We start from the raw sequence: 27,362 nt of genomic DNA, 5'->3' as shown, positions 1-27,362 counted from the left end.
GTAGAGTCTTAGTACATCAGTGGGAATACAAAAAAAAATTAAAAATAAAATAAAAAGAAGTGTTGCAGCATATTATCTGCCCTCTCTCGAAACAACTTACACCGAACAAAAATATAAAAAGCAACATGTAACGTGTTGGTCCCACGTTTCATGACCTGAAATAATAAATCCCTGAAATTTTCCATACGCACGAAAAGCTTAATTCTTTAATTTGTGCTGAGCAGAATTTTGGTATGTAATGTAATATATATATTTAATTTATTTAACCTTTACCTAGGCAAGTCAGTTAAGAACAAATTCTTATTTACAATGATGGCCTACCCCGGATGACGCTGGGTCAATTGTGCGCCGCCCTATGGGACTCCCAATCACCAGGTACTGCAGTGACACCTCTTGCACTGAGATGCAGTGTCTTAGACCACTGCGCCACCCAAAATAAAAAAGCCCTTCTGTGGGGAAAAACTCATTCTGATTGGCTGGGCCTGGCTCCCCAGAAGGTGGGCCTATGTCCACCCATAACTTGCCCAGTCATGTTAAATCCATAGATTAGGGCCTAATGAATACATTTCAATTGACTTATTTCCTTATATGAACTGTAACTCAGTCAAATCTTTGAAATTGTTGCATGTTGTTTATATTTTTGTTCGGTATCAATAGAGGTCTTCTCAGAACATTGGGTTACATACAGTAATGGCAAATCATTTGTACAACCCTTCCCCTTGACCAAACCGTCAAAAAAACAAACAAAAATACATCTATTCAACCCCAGTCTAACCCTCCCTACAGAACAACAAACCACCCTATCACACCCACCCCCGTTCACAGTTGTCTCTAATAGAAAAAAAAGAATCACTTGGTTTTGCGCATCCTTAATTTAGTTGGGCTGTTTTCAGTTTTCAATGACAATTTTGTTTTTCAAAGTGCTTGTTTGATTTCCACTGACAAAAAAAAAAAAGAGTTAACGGCCAGGAGTGGAGTGGAACCCAGTAAAAATGAGCGACAACAGTTGTTGAAACGTCGCCAACGGGGCCAGCACATTTCCTTGTCACGGGCCACTGAAGGGGCCATCCAAAAGGTGCATGGCTAGACAAACATCACTTGACACTGTATATAAACAAAAAAGGATTGCGGATTGAAACCTCTTTCCGTTGAGCCTGGACTGTGTGCACTATGAGTTCTTGAGTGTATAAATATCCGTGTTAGCGTGTGTTTTACATGTGGCCCTTTACGGGGGCAAATGGGAACGGTCATTTTCACATTGACACAGAAGTACCGTAATCTCTACACAGCTACACGTAGAGGAAAGGGTTGTTCAATGGCGAAGAAAACTGAACAGGAAGATCCGCTGAATTTGTTTGTCTTTTTGTTCCCCCCTCCTCGAGGGATAAATAGTAACAAAGCTTTGTAGTCTCAAAGTACACTTAAAAAAGTGTGCTAATTGCATCTCATAATACAAAGTTCTCCTTATTACACAATTTTGTCTTAATACCTGAGTAATACGATTCTAGTAACAGACAATATATAACGTTTTTTTGCCATTTGAATTCTGGGCCTTTCCCTGCCACAAACGTATTATTATTGAAATTATTAACATCATTCATTATTACTTTACAACTGTATGATGATTGGTAAAACAAGAGTTCAAAGAAAAATCATCAAGCTTAGCTAACCCCTAATTTTTCATTTTAAATTACATTAAAATCTACGTTTACGTTCATATCATACCAACTACACTAACAAAATAAAGACTAAATACAGATTTTTTAAAAAGGAATATAAAAAATTGCATTTGAGGCCTTGAAGACCTTCCCCTGGTAGAGTTCTCGTTATCAACATTTAATGGCAGTGTTTAAAAAAAAAAATTGACCTCGCTACAAGAACAAAATGTAGAGGGGTATAGGGACACAAAGAAGAACACAAGACCCGCAACTAGGTTCACCTCGTTTTAACCCTTACCTGAAACTTTGGCTTGTTGGGGTTTTCGATCCTGTACTTACTGGCTCACTGACGTCAGCTAACAAACTGGTATACCCTGAGAATTCTGACACGGGAGTTCGTATTCGGTGGTCGACCTCGGCCCCAGTGCTGTAGCCCAGCGGGTTGCGGCGGCCCGACTTAAATTGGGAACCGAAGGCCTGGGCGAAGTTCTCGATCTGGTAGGTGGCCCGCAGGTCCATTTCCTTGGGCGTGTCCAGGTCGGAGTAGCTGCCGTTTCTCCCGTTGCCCTTGGCCCCCTGCTCCTTGGGGGCTCCACCAGCGGCCGTCAGCTCCTGGGGCGTCAGCTGGAACGCGGGGGAGTGGTGCTGCTTCTCCAGCTGCTCGGTGAGCTCCTGAGAGGGGATGAGCTGCTGGTGGCCAGCCGCCTCTAGGCCGCTGAGGTGAAAGGCCGGCTGGGAGGGGGAGCCCACCACCATGCTGTAGTGGGACTTAGAGGAAGACAAAGAGGAAGAAGAAGAAGAGATGGAGGTGATGGGCAGTGGCGAGGAGTCAGTGGGCGGGTAGCCGCACTCCAGCGGAGACGTAGTGTAGACATGCTTATCGGAGAAGAGGGGCCCCGTAGGGCTGGAGAGCAAAGGGAAGGGCCCGCTGGGTCCCAGCGTGGGGAAGGGCCCGCTGTGGCTGGTGCGCTCCAGGGCCTGCAGAAGAAACTTGGAGTACTCACTCATGACCACCTGCTTGTCGCCGCCGTTGGGCGAGTCGTCGTCCAGCTCTGGGGTGACAGGGGCCGCCGGCTGCAGGGTCACGTGGTGCGGGCCGCTGTGGTCTGAGAGGTCAAAGGTCACATCGTGGTGGTGGTGTTGCGTGCCATCCGACTTGTGGCTGTAGTGGTCCAGCAGGCTCTGGAGCACTTCGTCCGGGATGACCGACTTGTCGTGGTGCTTGAGGTCCAGGGGCGAGGTGTCCAGCATGGTGAGGGTGGGCTCGTTGTGGTGTCCCAGCGAGCCTTGGATCACGCTGCTGGCATGGGGCTGGCCCATGTGGAGGGAGGGTGCCGCGTAGTCGTTGTTGGCCACGTGTTGGAGGTAGCGCCGCTTCTTCACAAACTGCATGGCGTCATCGTAGTTGTTGCTTGGGGCTGATGGGCCTCGTTTTGCGCCTCCGCTGGAGGAGCCCTGGAGGAGGACCATGGCATCTAGCCCCGAGCCCCCCGCCAGCTCCATGGAGCCCTGTTTCTGAGACAGCAGCTTCTGCCCCCCGTCCTCCATGGGGACGAGGCCCTTCTTAGCCTTCTTGAACACCAGCTTGGGTGTGCGGCCCTGCAGGCTGGGGTCGGAACACTCCATGCCGTAGTCCTGCAGGCCCCCGGACGACGCAGTGGTGGCAGCAGCCTTCTTACGCTTACGATCACTGCCCTCGCCTGCGTTTTTGGACTTGCCCCTCTTGCATGCAGAGGTGGTGGTAGCGTTTCCCTGAGTGAGTGAGTAGTTGCCCTGGCCCATGTCCCCGTGGGCAAGCTCCAACATGCTGGGGTCCGGGCCCTTCTTTATGGCTTCTCCGCAGGTCCGCTTGTGCTTCAGTAACCGGTCCGTCCTTGAGAAAAACTACAGGGGAACGGGGGGAGGAGATGCAGAGTATTTGAAAACTTTCTAGTCACTGGATTGAGCAAATGGCACAACGACAGCAAAATGCATCGGCCCACTGTTAGATGCACCCAAAGTGTTCTTGACCAAGCGTTATGGTTTGAAACGTCTGATGACAGAGCACGTAGCAAGCGTCCAACAGTGTGGAACACCCATGATATTTTGAGCAAACATGCTAGATTGAGATAAACTGCAAACATCAGTCTAACATCAAGAACTATTGTCAATCGGACCTGGGTTCAAATAAATGCGTATTCAAGTATGTTACTTAAAAATACACATTTTCTCTGTATTTTAGTATTTTCAAATAATGTGGCCAAACCAGCTACTTGTATTTTACTTATTATATAGTATTTTCAAATAAATTCCTATAAATAGACAAAACTATTTTCAAATACTTACTTCCAAATACATTATATCAAATACACCTAGGACCAAGCAGACCTTGGTTCAAGTGCATGAAGTACTTAAACATTTACACTTACGGGAATTGGCCTATATGGATAGGGCCAAATTCGAAATGTTTTTACCGGAAGAAATATGCAAATAGAAACGTTAACAGAAGAAATATGAGAAGCATATGCATAATCATGGTAGCAAATGAAAGGGAACACTTTGGAAATCCACAACAGTTCACCTGACCGGACTTCAAGACTGAATCCAAACATAACACTTGATTTTATGTGCATTTTACATTTACTGTACTTTTTGCAGCATTTGTCAATGAAAGAAATCTGAAATAACACTGGATACATTCAGTAACATAGTAAGAATATTCATGAGACTTGGGGTTAGGTGCATCAAACAAACAAAAGGACAAGGGTTTGAGTGAGAGGTCTAACTGGTGTCTCCAAGTAGCCACACACAAAATGGACTGGTTGACTGAAGTAAGGAAATATGTGTTCCAACAATAAGCTGCATTTTGGAATAATTGAAATTGTCACTAGTTACCACAGCCACAAAGTCAAAATGGCCTATATTGTAAAAATACATAAAAAGATGTGCATCACTTCGCACAATTCCGTTCTATTTTATCCTGTTTTTTTTACTATAAAATAGATGTGTCTTGACTGCAATATGGGCTCGGGAAATAAGAGGGTATTTATTGTCTATTAAATTAACAAAACAAGACTATGCCATTGCACAGCCATAGGCTACCTTTTTGAAGATCGTGTTGCATAATATAACCAGTTGATATTACGGTTTCAAAAAGTGAATCTTAAATGGGACATTTTTTTAATTGACTGTACAAAACATCTTAATGTTAAGTTGCACCCCCTTTTAACCTCAATTCATTGGGGCATGGACAATACAAGGTGTCGAAAGCGTTCCACAGGGATGCTGGCCCATGTTGACTCCAACGCCTCCCACAGTTGTGTCAAGTTGGCTGGATGTCCTTTGGGTGGTGGACCATTCTTGATACACACAGGAAACTGTTGAGCGTGAAAAACCCAGGAGTGTTGTGGTTCTTAAAACTCTCAAACCGGTGCGCTTGGCACCTACTACCATACCCCGTTCACAGGCAATTAAATATTTTGTCTTGCCCATTCACCCTCTGAATGGCACGCATACACAATCCATGTCTCAATTGTCTCAAGGATTAAAAATCCTTACTTAACGTCTCCTCCCTTTCATCTACACTGATTGAAGTGGATTTAATTAATTACATCAATAAGGGATCATAGTTTTCACCTGGTCAGTCTGTCATGGAAAGAGCAGGTGTTCCTAATGCTTTGTACACTCAGAGTGTGAGGCAATTTAGCAATTAGGATTCTTTATCTGTAATGGTAATAAATTAGGCATTGTTGCGCACTGTTGGCATATAGATAATTAGACCATTTTTCCCCAGTGTGGGCCCTTTTCTAAAAATAGCCCTTTTTTAGTCACTTGAGTACTCGAACACAAAAAAATGTCAAAATGCCCATCGCTACTAGCTAAGTTATAAAATATGATCTTACAGTGTTAGACTTTCTCACAAAGAACTTCAGAGAAACATCGTATTTCTGTTGGGAATAGAATAGAGTCATGAGTGGATTTGGGTGCTTGTTCCAATGATCGTTCTCTTTACAATATGACCAACATAGGCTCATTCTGTTTAGAAGAACCCAGGGTATGACGCCATGTACGTTGTACATCAAACAAAGCGATCATAAACGTTGATATACAAATTACAAGTTTTATAAATATGGAAATGTGAAGTGCACCTTTGGACGGATGTGTGGTTTGCTTTCCTGACATCAAAGCGGCATTCTTTTAATAATTCTCAACGTCTCAGAACACCTTGATTTACAGCATTGCCCTCACTCAGACAAAACATTTGCAAAAGGAGCCCAATTAGCGGGAGGGTTGGGGGCATATTCTTGTTGCGAGCAGTGCTCAAGTTTAGAAAGGCTGTCAGTTGAATCCCATACAGAGCTGAAAAGGCGGAGACCCTGAGCTCTGACTTCATGTACAGTTTACTGTACAGCTACTGCGTTCCATTTTAGGAGCTTATCAGTAAGCAAATCTGCCATTTTCAACCCGTATACCCGTTGTAAGTGTTAAGGGCTACATATTTGTACTTGAAAATACTTCAATAAATACACACCAATACTTTCCAAGTATTTCCAAATACATTCCAATATTCAACTACATTTTTTAAAATACTTACCTCGAAATGTGTTTGAAAGTAATTGAAACACTCTAATTTGAACACAGGTCGGTTGCCAATCAAAAATCTGTTCTGCTTTGAGGGTAAAACCTAGTTATCCTTGTGACTGACCTGTTGGCAGGTGTCACATCTGTATGGCTTCTCTCCGCTGTGGGTCCTCTTGTGTCGCTCCATGTGGTACTTCTGGATGAAGCACATGTTACACTGGTCACAGCTGAAGGGCTTCTCTCCTAAGGAAAGAATGGGACCACATTGACACAGAACCAAATTGTTGTTTCTCTTTGCTTATTTGAGCTGTTCTTGCCATAATATGGACTTGGTATTTTACCAAATAGGGCTATCTTCTGTATACCACCCCTACCTTGTCACAAAACAACTGACTGGCTCAAACGCATTAAGGAAAGAAAGAAATTCCACAAATTAACAAGGCACACATATTAATTGAAATGCATTCAAGGTGACTAACTCATAAAGCTGGTTGAGAGAATGCCAAGAGTGTGCAAAGCTGTCATCAAGGCAAAGGGTGGCTACTTTGAAGAATCGCAAATATATTTTGATTTGTTTAACACTTCTTTGGTTACTACATGATTCCATGTATATTATTTCATAGTTTTGATGTCTTCACTAGTATTCTACAATGTAGAAAATAGCAAAAATAAAATAAAACCCTTGAATGAGTAAGAGTCCAAACCTTTGAGCACGTGCACACACACAGAAACTATTCAGACCCCATGACTTTCCACATTTTGTAACGTTACAGCCTTATTCTAAAATGGATGAAATGCATTTTTCCTCAATCTACACACAATACCCCATACTGACAAAGCAAAAACAGGTTTATATTTTTTTGGCCAATTTATTTAAAAAAATGTAAAAACGAAATACCTTATTTACACAAGTATTCAGATTCTTTGCTATGAGAATCAAAATTGAGCTCAGGTGCATCCTGTTTCCTTTGATCATCCTTGAGATGTTCCTACAACTTGATTAGCAGATGTTAATGCGAGTGTAGCGAAATGCTTGTGCTGATAGATTACTTGTTAGTACTGCACTGTCGGAACTAACAATTCCACAACAACTACCTTATACACACACACACACACACACACACACACACACACACACACACACACACACACACACACACACACACACACACACACACCTGTAAAGGGATGGAATAAGAATATGTACATATAAATATATGGATGAGCGATGGCCGAGCGGCATAGGCAAGATGCAATAGATAGTATAAAATACAGTATAAACATAATAGATGAGTAATGTAAGATATGTAAACATTATTAAAGTGGCATTATTTAAAGTGACTAGTGATCCATTTATTAAAAGTGGCCAATGATTGAGTCTATGTAGGCATCAGCCTCTCTGTGTTAGTGATGGCTGTTTAACAGTCTGATGGCCTGTTTCAGTCTCCCGGTCCCAGCTTTGATGCACCTGTGCTGACTTCGCCTTCTGGATGGTAGCGGGGTGAACAGGCAGTGGCTCGGGTGGTTGTTGTCCTTGATGATCTTTTTGGCCTTCCTGTGACATTAGGTGCTCTGTAGGTGTCCTGGAGGGCAGGTAGTTTGCCCTCGGTGATGCATTGTGCAGACCGCACCACCCTCTGGAGAGCCTTGCGGTTGAGGTGGTGCAGTTGCCGTACCAGGCGGTGATACAACCTGATAGGATGCTCTCAATTGTGCACCTGTAAAAGTTTGTGAGGTTTTAGGTGCCAAGCAACATTTCTAGAGCCTCCTGAGGTTGAAGAGGCGCTGTTGCGCCTTCACCACACTGTCTGTGTGGGTGGACCATTTCGGTGGACCATTACTGTTTCCTGAAGTCCACGATCATCTCCTTTGTTTTGTTGACGTTGAGTGAGAGGTTGTTTTCCTGACACCACACTGAGTGCCCTCACCTCCTCCCTGTAGGCTTTCTCGTCGTTGTTGGTAATCAAGCCCACAACTGTTGTGTTGTCTGCAAACTTGATGATTGAGATGGCCACGCAGTAATGGGTGAACAGGGAGAACAGGAGGGGCCTGAGCACACACCCTTGTGGGGCCCCAGTGTTGAGAATCAGCGAAGAGTGGAGATGTTATTTCCTACCTTCACCACCTGGAGGCAGCCCGTCAGAAAGTCCAGGACCCAATTGGCGGGGTACAGACCCAGGAACTTAAGCTTAATGAAGAGCTTGGAGGGTACTATGGTGATGTGGTGTACTTGGAGTCCACCTGTGGTAAATTCAATTGGACATGATTTGGAAAAGCACACCTGTCTATATAACGGTCCCACAGTTGACAGTGCATGTCAGAGCAAAAAGCAAGCCATGAGGTCGAAGGAATTGTCCGTAGAGCTCCGAGACAGGATTGTGTCGAGGCACAGATCTGGGGAAGGGTAACAAAACATTTCTGCAGCATTGAAGGTCTCCAAGAACAGAGTGGCCTCCATCATTCTTAAATGGAAGAAGTTTGAAACCAACATGACTCTTCCTAGAGCTGGCCGCCCAACCAAACTGAGCAATCGGGAGTAAAGGGCCTTGGTCAGGGAGGTGATCAGGAATCTGATGGTCACTCTGACAGAGCTCCAGAGTTCCTCTGTGGACATTAAAGAACCTTCCAGAAGGACTACCAACTCTGCAGCACTCCACCAATCATGCCTTTATGGTAGTGGCCAGACAGAAGCCACTCCTCGGTAAAAAGCACAGCCCGCTTGGAGTTTGCCAAAAGGCACCCAAAGGACTCAGACCATGAGAAACAAGATTCTCTGGTCTGATGAAACCAAGATGTAACTCTTTGGCCTGAATGCCAAGTGTCACATCTGGAGGAAACAAGGCACCATCCCTAAGGTGAAGCATGATGGTGGCAGCATCATGCTGTGGGGATGTTTTACAGGGGCAGGGACTTGGAGACTAGCCAGGATTAAGGGAAAGATGAAAGGAGCAAAGTACAGAGAGATCCTTGATGAAAACCTGCTCCAGGACCTCAGACTGGGGCGAAGGTTCAGCTTCCAACAGGACAACGGACGTAAGCACACAGCCAAGACAACGCAAGAGCGGCTTCGGGACAAGTCTCAATGTCCTTGAGAGGCACAGCCAGAGTCTGGACTTGAACCTGATCCAACATCTCTGAAGAGACCTGAAAATAGCTGTGCTGCGACATTCCACATCCAAGCTGACAGAGCTTGAGAGGATCTGCAGACAAGAATGGGAGAAACTCTCCAAATACAAGTGTGCCAAGCCCGTAGCATCATACCCAAGAAGACTAGAGGATGTAATCACTGCCAAAGTAGTGAGTAAAGGGTTCGAATACTTATGTAAATGTGATTTCAGTTTATTTTTAATACATTTGCTAAATTTGTCATTATGGGATAATTGTGGGTAGATTGATCCATTAATCCTTTTTAGAATAAGGCTGAAACATAACAAAATAAGGAAAAAGTTAAGGGGTCTGAATACTTTACAAATGCACTGCTTGTGTGTGTGTGTGTGTGTGTGTGTGTGTGTGTGTGTGTGTGTGTGTGTGTGTGTGTGTGTGTGTATGTAGAGTTAAGTTTGGACACACCTACACATTCAAGGGTTTTTCTTAAATTTGTACCATTTTCTACATTGTAGAATAATAGTGAAGACATCAAAACTATAAAATAATGTATAGTAACCGTAAAGGTGTTAAACAAAACATATTTTATATTTTGAGATTCTTCAAAGTAGTCACCCTTTTCCTTGATTAGAGCTTTGCACACTCTTGGCATTCTCTCAACCAGCTTCATGAGGTTGTCACCTGGAATGCATTTCAATTAACAGGTGTGCCTTGTTAAAAGTACATTTGTGGAATTTCTTTCCTTCTTAACGTGTTTGAGACAATCAGTTGTGTTGTGACAAGGTAGGGGTGGTATACAGAAGATAGTCTTTTACCAAATAGGGCTAAGTCCATAGTATGGCAAGAAGAGCTCAAATAAGCAAAGAGAAACAGTCCATTAATTTCAGATATAAAGGTCAGATATCCCAGAAAACGTCAGGAACTTTGAAAGTTTCTACAGGTGCAGTCGCAAAAACCATCAAGCACTATGATAAAAATGGCTCTCACGAAAGACCCAGAGTTACCTCTGCTGCAGAGGATAAGTTCATTAGAGTTACCAGCCTCAGATTGCAGCCCAAATAAATGCTTCACAGAGGTCAAGTAACAGACACATCTCAACATCAAATGTTCAGAAGAGACTGCGTGAATCAGGCCTTCATGGTCGAATTGCTGCAAAGAAACCACTACTAAAGGCCACCAATAAGAAGAAGAGACTTGCTTGGGCCAAGAAACATGGGCAATGGACATTAGACCAGTGGAAATCTGTCGGTGTAATGACTCCAAATTCGAAATTTTTGGTTCCAACAGCCGTGTCTTTGTGAGACGCAGAGTAGGTGAACGGATGATTTTCACATGTGTGGTTCCCACCATGAAGCATGGAGGTGGTGTGATGGTGCTTTGCCGGTGACACGGTCAGTGATTTATTTAGAATTAAAAGGCACACTTAACCAGCATGGCTACCACAGCATTCTGCAGCAATATGCCATCCAATCTGGTTTGTGCCTAGTGGGACTATCATTTGTTTATCAACAGGACAATGACCCAAAACACACCTCCAGGCTGTGTAAGGGCTATTTGACCAAGGAGAGTGATAAAGTGCTGCATCAGATGACCTGACCTCCACAATCACCTGACCTCAACCCAATTGAGATGTTTTGGAATGAGTTGGACCGCAGAGTGAAGCAAAAGAAGCCAACAAGTGCTCAGCATATGTGGTAACTCCTTCAAGACTGTTGGAAAAGCATTCCTCATGAAGCTGAGAGAATGCCAAGAGTGTGCAAAGCTGTCATCAAGGCAAAGCGTGGTTACTTTGAAGAATCTCAAATACATTTTGATTTGTTTAACACTTTTTTGGTTAGTACATGATTCCATATGTGCTATGTCATAGTTGTGATGTCTTCACTATTATTCTACAATGTAAGAAATATACAAATAAAGAAAAACCCTTGAATGAGTAGGTGTCCAAACTTTTAGCTGGTACAGTACATACATACAAAATAAATGGCATTCAGGCATGAGGGTTGGGTTAATTTCAACGCAGGAAGTGAACTGAATTTCAAATTCAAATGTCTCTTTGAATTTCCATTTACTTCCTGAATTGACTAAATTCAAATGGAATTGACCACAGTGCTGGCTGTCATAGGTTAAGACTCACCGCTGTGGATCTTTTCGTGCCGCTGCAGCAGGTACTTCTGGATAAAGCTCATGTTACACTGACTGCACCGGAAAGGCCTCTCACCTGTGCGATCAAAAATACAATCACCCACTCTCCACATTAATTGACTATCAGTGGGGGAAAGCAGAAGTTGGCTTTATTCAAGTCTCAGTTCATTAAAATCGACTTTTTGGATAAACACTGCAGAAGAAGCAAACATGCTAGTGTAAGTTAAAGAGTGAAATCCTAAAGGGGATAGTTCAGCCAAATAACACATTTATATTTGTTCCCTTACCTTGAAAGCAATCTTTGGACAGAATCTGCAATAAAACACTTTGGGGGAGCAGTGTCTTGTTTACCGAAACCAACGTGGATTGCATTCTCTCCTTGTCCATAGACTACTTTCAAGGTAAAGACATGTATATATACACACAGACATTTGTAATTTGGCGGAACATTCGCTTGAAAGAAAAATAATAAAACAGAATTCCTCACCGCGGCGACAATGAGTCAAACCTGCAAGAAATGTTTGTGTCATTTACATTACCTCAACATTTACAGGACATTTGTAGCATCAAACAAATGCCATCCACGCTACTCACGTCAGTGATATTGGGTGCATTCGTTTTAGCTCACCCTGTGCCTTGGGTGGGTGAGGATTTCACTTTAGAACCAATAGAATGACCTAAAAATAATTCCCATGCAGAAAGCACCGAAAGCCTCTCACCTGTGTGAATGAGCACGTGTCTGCGGAGGTGGTAGGAGCTGCGGAAGGCAGCGTTGCAGTGCTCACAGATGTGCGGTTTGGAGTTGGGAGACAGGCCGGTCCCCTCGCCGTCCAACATCATGGCCTGTGCGGGGCGCGGGACAGAATGAAAGGTCAGAATAACCCGAATGCAATTTTTCGGCGAAGTGTAAACATGTTGTTTGAGGGGACAAACTGCTGTTAACATGACCTGACCACAGCAAAACTGATCTGCTGTGCGACTTTTTGGTATCTTTGATTCTAAAAATGCATATTCATGTAAATGCTAGAGATGTGTTCGACCTTGGGTTCTCCACGTTTTCTTCTGGCTTTCCCCTCCCCATCACTGTTGCTCTTCCGTCTTCTTCCCGACGTCTCTTTCGGCCCTTTCTCTGGTCTTCCAGACATCTGAGGACAAAGCAGAGGAGGTGGTTGGCCATGTAGACAGATACGTGCTTATGATGTGATATCTCATGCGCACAGTGTGAATATTCTAAAAGGAGCGATAGGCGCTATACTGATAACTAATTTTGATCTTCACAGAGGGAGTACCAAAGACAAAAATATGAAAGCATACATGATAACTCTACAGAAACTATCTATTGAGTGAGGCCCCTTTTCAGCCACTAAAACTACAACGCTACAAATAAACATGGGTTCCTCACCGGCTCTCCCATTCGGACATTGCCGAGGCTGAGGTCGTGCAGCAGCATGTTCTGATGGTTGTGGTGGTGGCCTCCACCAAACTGCATCTCCAGCATCTCGTTGCCCTTCCCCGCGCCCCCTCCGCCACAGCTGCCACCCAGCCCTCCTCCTCCACCGCCACCTCCGCTATAAAGGGGCATGCGGTAGTCCAGCTCGCTCATCCGCTCTTGCTTGATGCCCATGCCGTGGAGGAAGCCGTGGGCGTTGGGTGGCGAGTCGCGCTCCTTCTTCAGGATCATCTCCTGGGGCAGGTCGCCCCCCATGACCGACTGGGAGGCCAGGCGGGTGAAGCTGGTGACGGGCGGCAGGTGGCTGAACATGAGCATGCCGGGGGCAAAGTTTGGGTCCATGCCCCCATTGCCTCGCAGAAACTCGTTGCCTAGCTTGTCTTGGATAATACTCATGGTTGGTCAGCACGTGTAGAAAGGGGAAACACTAAATGGGGCCAGGTGGGGATGTCCTGGAAGAGAAGGGAGAAGAGGCTAAGTATAAAACCACATTATCAGTTTTACAGTTTACAAGTGTTATTTAGCAAACGCTCTTATACAGAGCAACTTAAAGGATTAATTAGGATTAAAGGGACATTTCACAATTGTTCAATTTCATATTCATCATCTCCAGCACCACCTGTGAAATTGGCATGTTTCTATGTTTTCTGGGGGGGGGGGGAGATGTTTCCAATGACGTCATTGATTTTAACCAACTATGAGTAGGCATTGCCGGACAGTTATTCCGAGGAAGATATAGGCTGCAGGCCTGCAATCTTGTAAAGCAATCTTGTAACCCTGACCTCAGGGCTAGACTGGTCCCAGGTGGAGTCAGTGTGTTCTCCATTTCCCCAGTCATCCATTAATTACTTGATTGGATTTATTGGGCTTTGCCCATCTGGAACAGGATGCATGAGTAATTCTACTTCTATGGAGTGAGGCTATGGTTATGGTTATCAAGCAAAACCTCTGTGGCTCCTTTGAAGACCTTTTAAACATCCTGCCTCTTGTTTACTTGATGCAATATAATGTAGGATAGCTCACATTTCCAAATGCCAGGGGGCTATGGCTAAATCAAATTGCCATGATTAAAGAGGGCAAAATAACTATACTGTTAAAGCAGGGACTAAATTGCCTAGTCCAGTGCTATCATGCAAAGCACTAGGGGAGCGACATGCGTTATATCAATGTCACATAAGGTTCACAGCACCGCAGCAAAATCAAGGCCATTACTAACCGTACTAAGTCTATCTCACCGGGTCAACAAAGATTAAAGAAACAACTTAAGCTAAAGCAAAGCTTAACCTCTTGACTGCAGGCAGCATGCCCCCAACAATGGACCAAGGCCAGCAGCTGTGGCAGTCTGAATGGAATATCTGCCTAATAAATGGCGCTGAAGATTTCTCTCGAAAACACAACGCATTAACAAGGCATTCTGCCTTATCCCAAGTGTTCTCAGCTATAAGCACCGCTTACCGGTGGGACCATGCGAAATACAATCCCAACGCTCTGTTTTAATGTTTAGAAACCAATTTTCAGATAGGCACTAGACTACCCGAACAGTGGACATCCCCTGCAGTCAGACCTTCATATTAAATAGGAGTGTAGATCGATATGGAGACTTAGAAAAAAGATTCACCCATTTTGAAAGTTATATTGTTTTTGTGAATCTGAGTGAAACTATCGATTCCCCGGGTCATTTCACATGCATCTGAGCTATTACCGTTCAAGCTGGCAGAAAATCGGCAGGTATAACGGAGCATTGCGATAACGCCGCTCTCACTACACTGGAAGTTAATAGTAATTTGATTTATAGATTGCAAAAACATCATAGATATCAGATATCAATACTGTCAGATGTCATAACGCAGGAGGTTCTCTTTTTAAAAAAATATATATATTCCTACCTCAAGAAATGTGTAATTTAACAGAGGCCCTAATGCATTTCTCCTATTTGTCTGCCTTTTCAGTTCAGGGTGCATTGCATGGTGTCGTTGCGAATGTCAGACTCTACTCTGAGGCACATCGATCTGCATGTTGAACATGGTGAGATTGTAGACTCCTAAATTAATAGTGCAGTTTGCCACTCCACATGGTGATACTGACGTTGATATTACTGTGAGCCGCTACATTTGCTAGCTAGCCAGCCAATAGAGAGAGCATTGCGGGTTTTGTAGTTAACTTGAGCTGCAACAGGTTTCCACAATAAATGTTTATGTTGCTTCCAACCTTAACAAAATGAAACATTTCACAAAAAAATATTGTTCTCACATATTAGAGTAACACTGTAAATTATAGGAATTAGTGGTTTTGGATGGATTCTTTAAGTTGTCTGCATATATTATGACAACATTTTGGTCTTCGTCAAGGATTTTGTGCACAAACATTTTTCACGAGGCAAGCCCAAGTTCGGGAGCTAAAGTCTACAGCCTTTCGTTGGTCATTGGTCAACAGTAGGCATTCTTCAATGAAGTGTTTGTTTGTCATTCAACGATACTCATTTTCATGCAAATGTTTCCACTTGAGAAATACTGCATCGTAGATGTAAAAATTGGGCGACTAAGATCTCCTCTGCAAAAACATCAAAAGTAATGACAGATTTCTTGAGATATCGTAGATTAATTCGGACTATTTTGAGGAAGTGTATACTGGCTCTGGAGTCTCAAGAGACATAAACCGTGCTATTGTGAGTTGATAATATGCACGCAGCTCTCGCTCCTACACTCTCCTTTTTCTTTAACTCATTGTTATTACAATTATTATAATAAGTCATGTCATTAGTATGCTTCGTATACATTGCATTTGGGAAGTATTCAGACCCCTTGACGTTCTCTACATTTTGTTACAGCCTTGCTCTAAAATTGTTTTTCCCCTCATCAATCTACACACAAGCCCAAGTCCGGGCTCTGGCTGGGCCACTCAAGGACATTCAGAGACTTATCCTGAAGCCACTCCTGCGTTGTCTTGGCTGTGTGCTTAAGGTCGTTGTCCTGTTGGAAGGTGAACCTTCGCCCCCAGTCGGAGGTCCTGAGCGCTCTGGAGCAGGTTTTTAAATCAAGGATCTCTGTACTTTGCTCTGTTCATCTTTAACGTGATTAGTCTCCCAGTCCCTGAAAAACATCACCACAGCATGATACTGTCACCACCATCCTTCACCGTAGGGATGGTATTGGCCAGGTGATGAGTGCTGCCTGGTTTCCTCCAGACGTGATGCTTAGCATTAATTTAAGAGTTTCATCTTGGTTTCATCAGACCAGAGAATCTTGCTTTTTGCAAACTCCAAGCGGGCTGTCATGTGCCTTTTACTGAGGAGTGGCTTCCATTAGAGCGTTGGGCCAGTAACCAAAAGGTTGCTGGATCGAACCCCTGAGCTGACAAGGTAAATATCTGTCGTTCTGCCCGAGCAAGGCAGTTAACCCACTGTTCCCCGGGCGCCGAAGACGTGGATGTCGATTAAGGCAGCCCCCCAAACCCCTCTGATTCAGAGGGGTTGGGTTAAATGCGGAAGACACATTTCAGTTGAAAGCATTTAGTTGTACAAATGACTAGGTATCTGCCTTTCCCTTTCCTGTCTACTACCATAAAGGCCTGATTGGTGGAGTGTTGTAGAGATGGCTGTCCTTTTGGAAGGTTCTCCCATCTCCACAGAGGAACTCTGGAGCGTTGTCAGAGTGACCATTGGGTTCTTGGTCACCTCCCTGACCAAGGCCCTTCTCCCCCAATTGCTCAGTTTGGTTGGGTGACCAGCTCTAGGAAGAGTCTTGTTGGTTCCAAACGTCTCCCATTTAAGGCTGATGGAGGCCACTGTGTTCTTGGAGACCGTCAATGCTGCAGACATTTGGTACCCTTCCCCAGATCTGTGCCTCGACACAATCCTGTCTCGGAGCTCCACAGACAATTACTTCGACCTTATGGCTTGGTTTTTGCTCTGACAAGCACGGTCAACTGCGGGACCTTATATAGACAAGTGTGCGCCTTTCCAACTCATGTCCAATCAATTGAATTTACCACAGGTGGACTCCAATCAAGTTGTAGAAACATCAAGGATGATCAATGGAAACAGGATGCACCTGAGCTAAATTTTGAGTCTCATGGCAAAGGGTCTGAATACTTGTGTAAATAAGGTGTTTTTTTATTTGTAATACATTTGCTGAAAACATGTTTTCGCTTTGTCACTATGGGGTATTGTGTGTAGATTGATGAGGAAAACATTGTATTTTATCCATTTTAGCATAAGGCTGTAACGTAACAAAATGTGTAAAAAGTGAAGGGGTCTGAATGCTTTACAAAGGCACTGTACACCGCTAAGAATTTTGACCAATCGATTGGTCGAAAGAATAATAGGCTACACTGATAACTCATGCTTGACTGCCAAACGTATACATGTCCCCATAATATTTAAATTAAGGAACTGTGATAACCATTATTTTAGCAATTCATGGTATATGCCGCCCCTAATAAAAATGCCTCCCGTCCTGCTGATTTGAGCTGCTGGACAGTATTTGCACGAGCCGCATTAATGGGCGAGAAAGTGAATTTGCGCTTTCCAAAAAGTTTAGCACAGCGGGGAATCAGGGATGCCCTGCTTTGCGATCTATTGCCTAGGACATCAACAGCCAGGAATTCATTAAATAAGATATATAGGCACAGCACTTTTTGCCCATTTTGGCTGAATTAAATTGACGCATTTGGCGATGATGAACTTCAATTCCACTTGAACATGGTAGAATAGCTTAGCCATACTCATTAATAGCATAATCTATACTTTAATATACTCTTGGTGAATTTACCAAGATAAGACATTGCGAGATACAGATTACAAAGACACAGCCTATGCGCACGGTTCCGACTGACTGTCTCTCCCTTGCCTGCTCTTTATCTTGGCTATGAAAGATGTGAGTGTGTGTTCAGTCTGTGTTCAGTCTTCGGTCTGTTGCGTCTAGAGTACCTTAGCCTACTCATTGATAGCCCCTACTTTAGTGAACTTGAGACATTTCATGCCAAGAAATTGACAGATACAGTATTGCAAGATACAGCTTTTGAATACAGACGCATGGTTAGGACTGTCTGCCTGGTTGTTGACTTGCTTATCTATGCCCCTCCCCAGCTCCTTATTTGCTGTGACGCTAAAAAGTTTGTTCTCGGGAAGTAGGCGACGGCAACTACGACGGGTAAGGAGTCGAGTCGTTTGGAGTCGACTCTCAACGACTACTTGTTTATCCATGGTCCATGCAAATGTTACAAATGTCTATACCACAGCATTGTAGAATACTCATTTCTGATTGGTTAGAAGGGCATTCTGAAATGGACATTAAAACCAGATAACGGGACAGTTGTAAAAGGTATCGGGACACCTCGCAATCCTGACGCAATATGCACCTACACATGCAGACCATGCTTGCTACAAAGTTACAGAAAGCTAAACCAACAACCACACTACATTGTAAATGCAGATCCATCGAGGAAAAACTTAGCTAGCTAGTATTGATGTTTCAGCAAAGACGTGTTTTGTTTTTTGAGCATTTGATAGCCTAAAGTGGTGAGTGATGAACTAGAATTTCTCCAGTCCCTATGTTGCAGTCTGATTGGGGTTGGGCAGTATCCAGATTTTCATATCGTCATTTCTGGTATAAGCGGTTTAGTACACAAGTGGGCACCAAAAAAACGCGAAAAAGCCCATTGGGCGTCATATATATATATATATATATATAGCGAAGCTGCATGGAGGCTGCTAGCTAAATATGTTAACGAGCGCAAACAATATGCAAAGACCGGTAATCAAGCTCATAAAGTTCTACATATCTAGGTATTTGTGCAAATTAACAAAGTTTTGACGAATTGCAGCACTGGCGCTCCAGCAGCATGTCTACAAGATGTGTGGAGTCTGGAGTCGCTAGGGCAACTGGCCTGCCTGCTCTAAGAAGAGGGGGGAGGAGCAGACGGGCTGCGAACAGAGAGGAGAAAAATACAAGGAAATCAAGATAGCAATGGCAGCTGTACAAATAACTCATCCAAAAGGGCTTACCTTCTCAAACACGGCAGAAAGCTAACATAATATGATTCCCCGTCACCTTATTAATTCAGCCACTTTTAGATAGCAAAAAACTAAGGGTCGTGCTTACGCATAATTTTGTGTTTTTCACGCAGGAAAAAAAGATTAAAACGCACAAGAAATATCTTGCTGCGTTTTGTAAACACAGATCTAAAAAGCTTCTTATTGTAATTTCTGCTCGGCATTAGACCGTTTCTGTGCTCCAGCTGCACTTCTATACTCGGATGAGAGTTCATGAGTATCCATTCTATCAGCAGACAGCGCTCCAACTGATGAATAGCTTCTTTTCTCCAGTACTTTGAGTGTAGCCAGCCTAATTTAGCTCTGGTAAAACGCAAGATTAACTTTTAGCAAAAACATTAGGAAATGTACCTGCGAACATTATTTCTATAACAGGCGTAAACATTCGAAATATGATGACCATGCATAGTTTTATTTATTAATTGTAAGCTCATTTACTTGTGTGGCTGCCAGCCAAATAGTGTTACACTTCTGTTGTCATCTGATGAAAATGGAAGCCATTTTATGTCGAACGTGTTGCACTAATGTATTTTCTGTGATGGAAAACGATAGTTGCACGTCCCTGATCACCCTATTGAAGCAATAAAACACTAGCTTCAATATAAATCTTGACCCCTGTCAATACACAGCTGGACTCATCTGCTCCCGCTTTCTCCTGTTGTGATATTTAAGTGATAATGCCAGAGAAGCCGGTGTTTGGAGGATATATTGGCACGGGTGTTGTTAGGCCCGAGACGAAGCCGAGGGCTGGCAAACCGTGCCAATTTATCCTCCAAACGTCGGCATCAATGGCATTATCACTTTTATACGACAGGTTAACATAATTCAAATAATGATTGACATATTTGCACAAAAACGTTATTTTGATGAATTTATTCATACTAGTTCATCCTTCCACAAGATACAGTCTAATGAGGCGCGATTATGCCTGGCATAGAAAATGTGTTCTCTCGTCAGAAAACCGGTGTTCAGAGGAGCTAGCCAACAACACAGCTAACACAATAAACTTCAAACTGAAGCTGGAATGACTGCAAACTAGCTGCACTTTATCTTTTTCCAATTTACATTTCTTTGTGTATATATATGCATAAAAATTATGCCAGCTGATTCATGGTTTCGACTGTCTGAGAAACGCTGCCTGCCTGTCTCGTCCCGACACGCTCATTACTATGGGACAGCTGGAGATCAAATTTGAATATTGAAACAATGTTACAAATGTCAGACACAGACAGCAAGGTTTATAAAAATCTTAGCTGTTGAAAACTAAATGTTAGTCTAAAAGAAATGTGAGATAATGTCTAGATGCTTTTTATAGTGGAGATGAAGTTTATAAAATATCTGGCTGGGCTGATGAGACAGTGGATTGTGCAGTCAGATGGAACAGAGTAAATAGGCATTTTAACATCATTGATTTAGCCGGTAGTAAGTTGTGAAATAGACATCGGCTGGAATGCGGTTTTAACCAATCAGCATTAGACCGAACGCGGAGTGCCTAGATACAGCCCTTAGCCGAGGTATATTGGCCATATACCACAAACCCCTGAGGTGCCTTATTGCTATTATAAACTGGTTACCAACGTAATAAGAGCAGCATTCAGGGCTCGAACCACCCAGCTCATAATTACAAACAAACACGTGACTGGCTCAACTGTGCTTGGGAACTAAGTAAGTAACTAAGTCATTCAAAATGTAAAATAACGTGACAGGTGAAATAAGAACGCAATCTGCTTCATCTAACACATGCACAAGTTGCCTGCAGGTATTTACGTAAAGTAGCGACAAATATTATAATTTATTGAAAAACTTATACAAACACTGAGGTACACCTCCTAAGCCTATTTCTGATTGGCTGGAAGGGCTTTTGTAGAGCATGCATTATGGTATATCCTCAAAGTAGAATTCAAAGGCTATAGTTCATTCTTACTTGTTCTGTGTTTGACCTGCTTTTGATAGCAAATGTTGAATTAAAAACATTATTGGCATTGCTGAATTCGATTTTCTTAATAGCAAGCTGATGGTTTGGTTAGCTAAACTAGCGAGTCTGTTTGGTTACCCAGGCAACTACTATAGCTATCTTGTAAACTTGCTAACTACTTGAGTGGACGTTGAACACATTTCTACAGGCAAATTAACAATTATAACAATGGTATAAAAGGGATTATAAACCGGGTGGTTCGAGCCCTGTATGCTGATTGGCTGAATGCCGTGGTAGCTCACTAGCTTTAAGCACCAGCTGTCAGAGCAGCTCACAGATCACTGCACCTGTACATAGCCCATCTATAATTTAGCCTAAACAACTACCTCTTCCCCTACTGTATTTATTTATTTTGCCCCTTTGCACCCCATTATTTCTGTTTCTACTTTGTACTTTCTTCCACTGCAAATCTACTATTCCAGTGTTTTACTTGCTATATTGTATTTACTTCGCCACCATGGCCTTTTTTGCCTTTACCTCCCTTATCGCACCTCATTTGATCACTTTGTATTTGGACTTATTTTTCTATTATATTATTGACTGTATGTTTGTTTTACTCCATGTGTAACTCTGTGTTGTTGTATGTGTCAAACTGCTTTGCTTTATCTTGGCCAGGTCGCAATTGTAAATGAGAACTTGTTCTCAACCTGCCTACCTGCTTAAATAAAGGTGAAATAAAAAATAAAATAAATATCAGGCACTATACCACGGGTATAACAAAACATTCATTTTTACTGCTCTAATTACGTTGGTAACCAGTTAATAAACAGCAATAAGGCATCTAGGAGGTTTGTGGTATATGGCCAAAATACCACACCCCCTCGTGCATTATTGCTTAATAATCAACTCAGGGCTCTATAAAAAATAATGATCGACATGGAAGTTGTTTTCCTCGATGCTCTAGCAGAAGCCTCTAACCCTCTCAAATGACCTTGTGCTCGCCTAATACCAATTAGACATCACCATAACATTAGGCCCGTGAAGAATAGTGTAGCCAGCCATCACCAATCAAATGTAGGCTAGCTACTTCTGAAACATTATCCAAATCACGTGTTACGTGCGACATTTTGTATATCACATGCAGCCAAACAAAAATCGTTGCTGCAATGTAAAATGTGCACGTTTATGTTTTCCCTTTCAAATGACAACGTCTGGTTGACAATTGATTAAAATGTATTACCCGGGATGTGAACACCTTGAATTTGCTGCCCTTGACAATTTATAAGAAGAACCACAGGCTTTAGTCACTGCCTGTGATAAACACGTCAAATTACACGGTCCACTAGTCTAAAACAAACCATATTTCACCTTGAATTTAGTAACATAATGTAGTATAACGTTAAAACGGCTCTTTGGCTGACTATTCCAGCTGGACCCTGAACGGCTCAGGCGCAAATGTATTGTTTAGTCTAGCCTACCATTTGGCTACGCGACATCGAATTATATGGAAAGCGGATGGGCTTTTGTGATGCATAGCTAGTTAGCTAGCTGGCTACAATGAAACGAATTACGTTAGCTACCTACCTAGATGTCCTCGCCAGCTTTGCTGATACAAAACACACTTCTGTCACAAATGCAATACTATTAAGACACAATAACACAGGACAACAAATCGACTCATACATTGTGAAAATTGAACCTGGATGGCGACGGCTCAATAATAATGGGTAACGTTAGCTAGTTGTGCTAGCTAAGTCCAAGTAACGTTAATCTCAAACTGACAAAACATTACAGTACCCTGGGATTCAATGGCTTTACAGGTCGCACGACCTTAATAAAAACTCAAATAGTGAAATTAGCTCACGGTGGAGCACATTTTATTAACCCATTTATGAAAGACGATTGGTTGGGACCAGGCTCGAGAAAACATTCTGGTCATCTCTGGCGTTCGAGTATATTTATCAAACTACAGTAACTAGCTAGTTATAACTGTAGCTAATTATAGCTAGCAATTACCGCTGCATTTAGTAATACATGATGTACTGTTTGGGATCTAAAGTTAAATTGCACCGCATTCTGAAAATAGTAACTACGGATGCTATGAGCCAAATTAGTGCTTACCAGCTAGCTAAAGCTAACGAGCTAGCCGCTCCAACTGAAACCCCGCATTACTATGATCCATGCAACAGAGAAACAATGATGCTCGGCTTTGAGTGCATCTCTCGCTGGTTGAAACGATATGCGTTTCACATTTCCACATAACTCGACACATTTCAACAAATACTCCAAAATAAATGGAAATGTATATTTACCTACACATGACCGCTATTTGCATTAAACGTTCGTATTTTCTTCCCTTTCTCGTTCTTTTTAGGTTTTATAGCCAAAACATTGTTGTCTTGGGGCCCCTGCTTTCTTCCATCTTGTCTTGGCGCGGGGAATTATGGGTCTAGCGAGCGGACGGGTCCTGAGAGGGGAGAAGACAGGGGTTTCCTCTAGAGTCAGCGCTATCTGGGGTCCTTGGGACGTCCATACCATGAATCAAAAACCCTAACCCTAACCCTTACCTTTAACAATTTTACATTCAAACTTCAATGAGGTAGGGACTTTTCAAGGAACCCGGAAAGCAATGAGCTTTCCACTAGCTTTGATAGCCACAAAGTCAGGTTCCACAGCCGCAAAGCCCAAATTTGCAAAAAAACAAAACTTAATTTAAGATTTGGGTTAGGAATAAGGTTAGCAGTGTGGTTAGATTTAGGGTTAAGTTTAAAATTACATTTTAAGAAGATTTATTGTATGAATGTGCTGGGTTTATGACTTTGTGTCTATAGAAGCTAGTGACGACTGGAGACAGGCAAGAGAGTTACTGCAGACTTGCAGTACCCTAGCGATGGCTAGTGTGACCTAAGGTCGCGACATCCTTTTCCACTGTCAGGTCGATATTGTTGACTGGAATATTATCCACTATATTTTGTTTTATTTTATTGTGGTTAAATTGTAATTCTGTAAGGTAAATCATCATTGCACTGTAGATTAAACAAATGCAGATGGGCTTCTGATGATAGAAGTCACAACATTCTGAATATTGAGATAATGTGGTCTTTTGCATCATAATTTGAAACAAATGTGATAAGCTAGGTCTCTGCCCATCTCTCTCTCTCTCACACACACACACACACACACACACACACACACACACACACACACACACACACACACACACACACACACACACGCGCACACATTTGTGTTTACATTTTCTGGTTAATCACATACTCATTTCATTCAAAAAGTAAAGAAGTAGTTCTTTATCAATATTGCAATGTTTCCAGATGTTTTTCAATGTAAAAATGTTTAAGTGAAGCAAGTTTTAAGGAAGTTTCAAGGATTGGGGTCCCTCCTTTGGGTTCAAGCTCCAGCTGTGTTGGGGACAGATTTCTGTGTAGCAGCTTTAGTCTGGTGAGCTTGAAGCACAGCCACTTCCTCATCAACCTTGGACCACAGTGACTCTCGGAACTTCAGCATGTGGAGCAACTCACAGTTTTCTAACTCCAGCAGCATGTCTGTGATCTTCTTAGACTGGCAAGGGTGCATGTTCTGTATGAGGGTGAAGAGATTCTCACCCAGCATTTGCTTCTGTTCCTGAGGAGGAAGAGCAGCAGCCAGCACAGAGGCCATCAGAGGCTCCTGGACTTGAATATGGAAATCTGTGGGTATTGGGTTGCTTTGTAATGTTGTATTCCTGGATGGGGGAAGATATGAGAAATGATTCACAAGGACAGCAAAGCTTGCTTCAGTTACATTTGTAATGAACGAGAAGCTTGCTGTGCGCTCCATTTATATGAATTTCTTGACATCAAAAGAGCTAGGGATTTTTCTGCCATTGAAATCCTTGGGCGGGCTGTTTCCGTTTGCCAAGTCCAAAGAGTGTAATATTTAAAAAATATATATGTAACTTTTTTTTCCCAATAAAATTTCAGAATGAAAAAATGCTTTCAGAGTAAACATAAACGAGTAAAACCAGATATATAGTATGTAGAAAAGATAATGGACCTATATATGTCTAAATAATATAATCTCTGAGAACTAACAACTAAGTAAAAGCTAGACAGTTTTTCTCAATTCCATGGCAGAATATGTTGAATTGCAGGAAATGTGCTTTAAAACTGCAACATTATCTCATAACTGCATGGCAAAATGTGTAGAATTGCAGGAAATTCCTTATAAAATGGCAAAAATGTCTCTCAGCTCCAAGGAGAAATTTGTAGAATTGAAGGACATTGGCTTAAAAATGCCAAAATTACTCTACACCGCCAAGGGCGGGACCTCTAAAATTGTATCCACATTTTGTCCGTGCAGACGGTCCAACCGTGCCCTCTGCCACGCCCACCATCCAAGCCACTTTTTGATCCAGAAAAAACCCTGAGAGGACACAGATCGTACATGTATTATCGCACTCAGGTGAATGATTATCATATTGCTTAATGGTAAACTTAATGCTGTATGAATACATTTATGTATTAATTTCATTCAAAAGTAAAGAAGTGCTTCTTTATCAATATTGCAATGTTTCCAGATGTTTTTCAATGTAAAAATGTTTTCTGACATTTTTATTTCGATGAAGCAAGTTTCAAGGAAGTTTCAAGGATCGTGGTCCCTTCCTTGGGTTCAAGCTCCAGCTGTGTTGTGGGCAGATTTCTGTGTAGCAGTTTTAGCCTGGTGAGCTTGAAGCACAGCCACCGACTCAGCCACCTTGCTGTGCTCTACCTCTATACGAATTTCTTGACATCAAAAGAGCCAGGGATTTTTCTGCCATTGAAATCCTCAGGTGGGCCGTTTCGGGTCGCCAAGTCCAAACAGTGTAAAAAAAATGTTTTCAGCTTTTTTTTTTCAATAACATTTCTGAATAAAAACTTCAAATGAGTAAAAATCAGACATAAAGTATATAGAAAAGATAACAGACCTATTTATTTTTTAAATAATATCATCTATAAAAACTAACAATCAGCTAAACATCACTTTATGCTGTACAAATACATTTATGTAGCCCCTTCCTGCAGTCAACTGACTAAATCACCCTCCAGTGGCCACATGGGTGGAATGTTATTAATATTTAATATAATCCAGGGTTTTCTCACAGTTATGTTATATTCAAGTCTTCTGTAATGTATACAAAGTGTAATACTGGGATACAAACTCAAAATTGAATACATTTCAAGTCTATATCTCACATGATACTGGTGTCTTACTTTTATAAGACCATAACCATGTGTGTGAGATGTATACTTTTGTTTCAAAGTAGACTTGTTTAAGACTACCAAGGAACACTCTGTGTGACCCTGATTTAGCCCACTGCAGTAAAAGGTTAATAAGGCACATTTCATTCTATCATACATACAGTGCATTTGGAAAGTATTCAGACCCCTTCCCTTTTTCCACATTTTGTTACGTTACAGCCTTATTCTAAAATGTATTAAATAAACCATTTTCCTCATCAATCTATACACAACACCCCATAATGACAAAAAGAAAACAGGTTTTTATGAATGTTTATATTTTATTAAAATAATATACAGAAATACCTTATTTATGTAAGTAATCAGACCCTTTGCTATGAGAATCAAAATTGAGCTCAGGTGCATTCTGTTTCCATTGATATTTTTTTTAGATGTTTCTACAACTTGATTGGAGTCCACCTGTGGTACATTCAATTGATTGGACATGATTGGGAAAAGCACACACCTGTCTATATAAGGTCCCACAGTTGACAGTGCATGTCAGAGCAAAAACAAAGCCATACGGTCAAAGGAATTGTCCATAGAGCTCCGAGATAGGATTGTGTCGAGGCACAGATCTGGTGATGTGTACCAAAACATTTCTGCAGCATTGAAGGTTCCCAATAACACAGTGGCTTCCATCATTCTTAAATGGAAGAAGTTTGGAACCACCAAGACGCTTCCTGGAGCTGGCCGCCTGGCCAAACTGAGCAAATGAGGGAGAAGGGCATTGGTCAGGGAGGTGACCAAGAACCCGATAGTCACTCTGACAGAGCTCCAGAGTTCCTCTGTGGAGATGGGAGAACCTTCTAGAAGGACAACAATCTCTGCAGCACTCCACCAATCAGGTCTTTATGGTAGAGTGGCCAGGTGGAAGCCAATCCTCAGGAAAAAGCACATGACAACTCGCTTGGTGTTTGCCTAAAGGCACCTAAAGGACTCTCAGACCATAAGAAAGAAGACTCTCTGGTCTGATGAAACCAAGATTGAACCCTTTGGCCTGAATGCCAAGCGTCACGTCTGGAGGAAACCTGGCACCGCTCATCACCTGGCCAATACCATCCCTACAGTGAAGCATAGTAATGGCAGTATCATGCTTTGGGGATGTGTTTCAGCGGCAGGGACTGGGAGACTAGTCAGGATCAAGGGAAAGATGAACGGAGCAAAGTACAGTGAGATCCTTGATGCAAACCTGCTCCAGAGA

General features: G+C 42.5%; 1 protein-coding gene across 4 annotated transcripts; it reads right to left on the bottom strand.

Annotated features, from left to right (window-relative positions):
• Positions 1-637: 637 nt before the first annotated feature.
• Positions 638-23,427, bottom strand: znf281b (zinc finger protein 281b). Of its 4 annotated transcripts, XM_029712761.1 has the most exons (8): positions 23,195-23,427; positions 12,868-13,367; positions 12,506-12,610; positions 12,185-12,308; positions 11,458-11,550; positions 6,343-6,461; positions 2,663-3,542; positions 1,999-2,426 (listed from the first exon to the last, which is right to left on the bottom strand). In XM_029712761.1, exons 2-8 carry the CDS (start codon positions 13,309-13,311, stop codon positions 2,116-2,118), a joined length of 2,076 nt encoding a protein of 691 aa, XP_029568621.1. In that variant the 5' UTR covers positions 13,312-13,367; positions 23,195-23,427; the 3' UTR covers positions 1,999-2,115. The 4 variants fall into 4 exon arrangements, with proteins under 4 accessions (XP_029568595.1, XP_029568613.1, XP_029568603.1 ...); XM_029712735.1 differs by having other exon boundaries at positions 638-3,542; XM_029712753.1 differs by having other exon boundaries at positions 638-3,542; positions 11,458-11,541.
• Positions 23,428-27,362: the final 3,935 nt, after the last annotated feature.

This window comes from Salmo trutta, chromosome 2, assembly GCF_901001165.1.
Source record: "Salmo trutta chromosome 2, fSalTru1.1, whole genome shotgun sequence".
NCBI lineage: Eukaryota > Metazoa > Chordata > Actinopteri > Salmoniformes > Salmonidae > Salmo > Salmo trutta.
The sequence above is the reverse complement of the archived record's forward strand: the minus strand, read 5'-3'. Positions and strand labels throughout refer to the sequence as shown.

Bases quoted from the DNA above. Each gene is read 5' to 3' on its own strand.
- znf281b (XM_029712735.1), bottom strand. From the start codon at position 13,311: ATGAGTATTATCCAAGACAAGCTAGGCAACGAGTTTCTGCGAGGCAAT. The intron at 12,611-12,867 runs GTGAGGAACCCA...CTTTGTCCTCAG, and splicing joins ATGTCCGAATGGGAGAGCCG to ATGTCTGGAAGACCAGAGAA. The intron at 12,309-12,505 runs GTCGAACACATC...CGCCCCGCACAG, and splicing joins GAAAACGTGGAGAACCCAAG to GCCATGATGTTGGACGGCGA.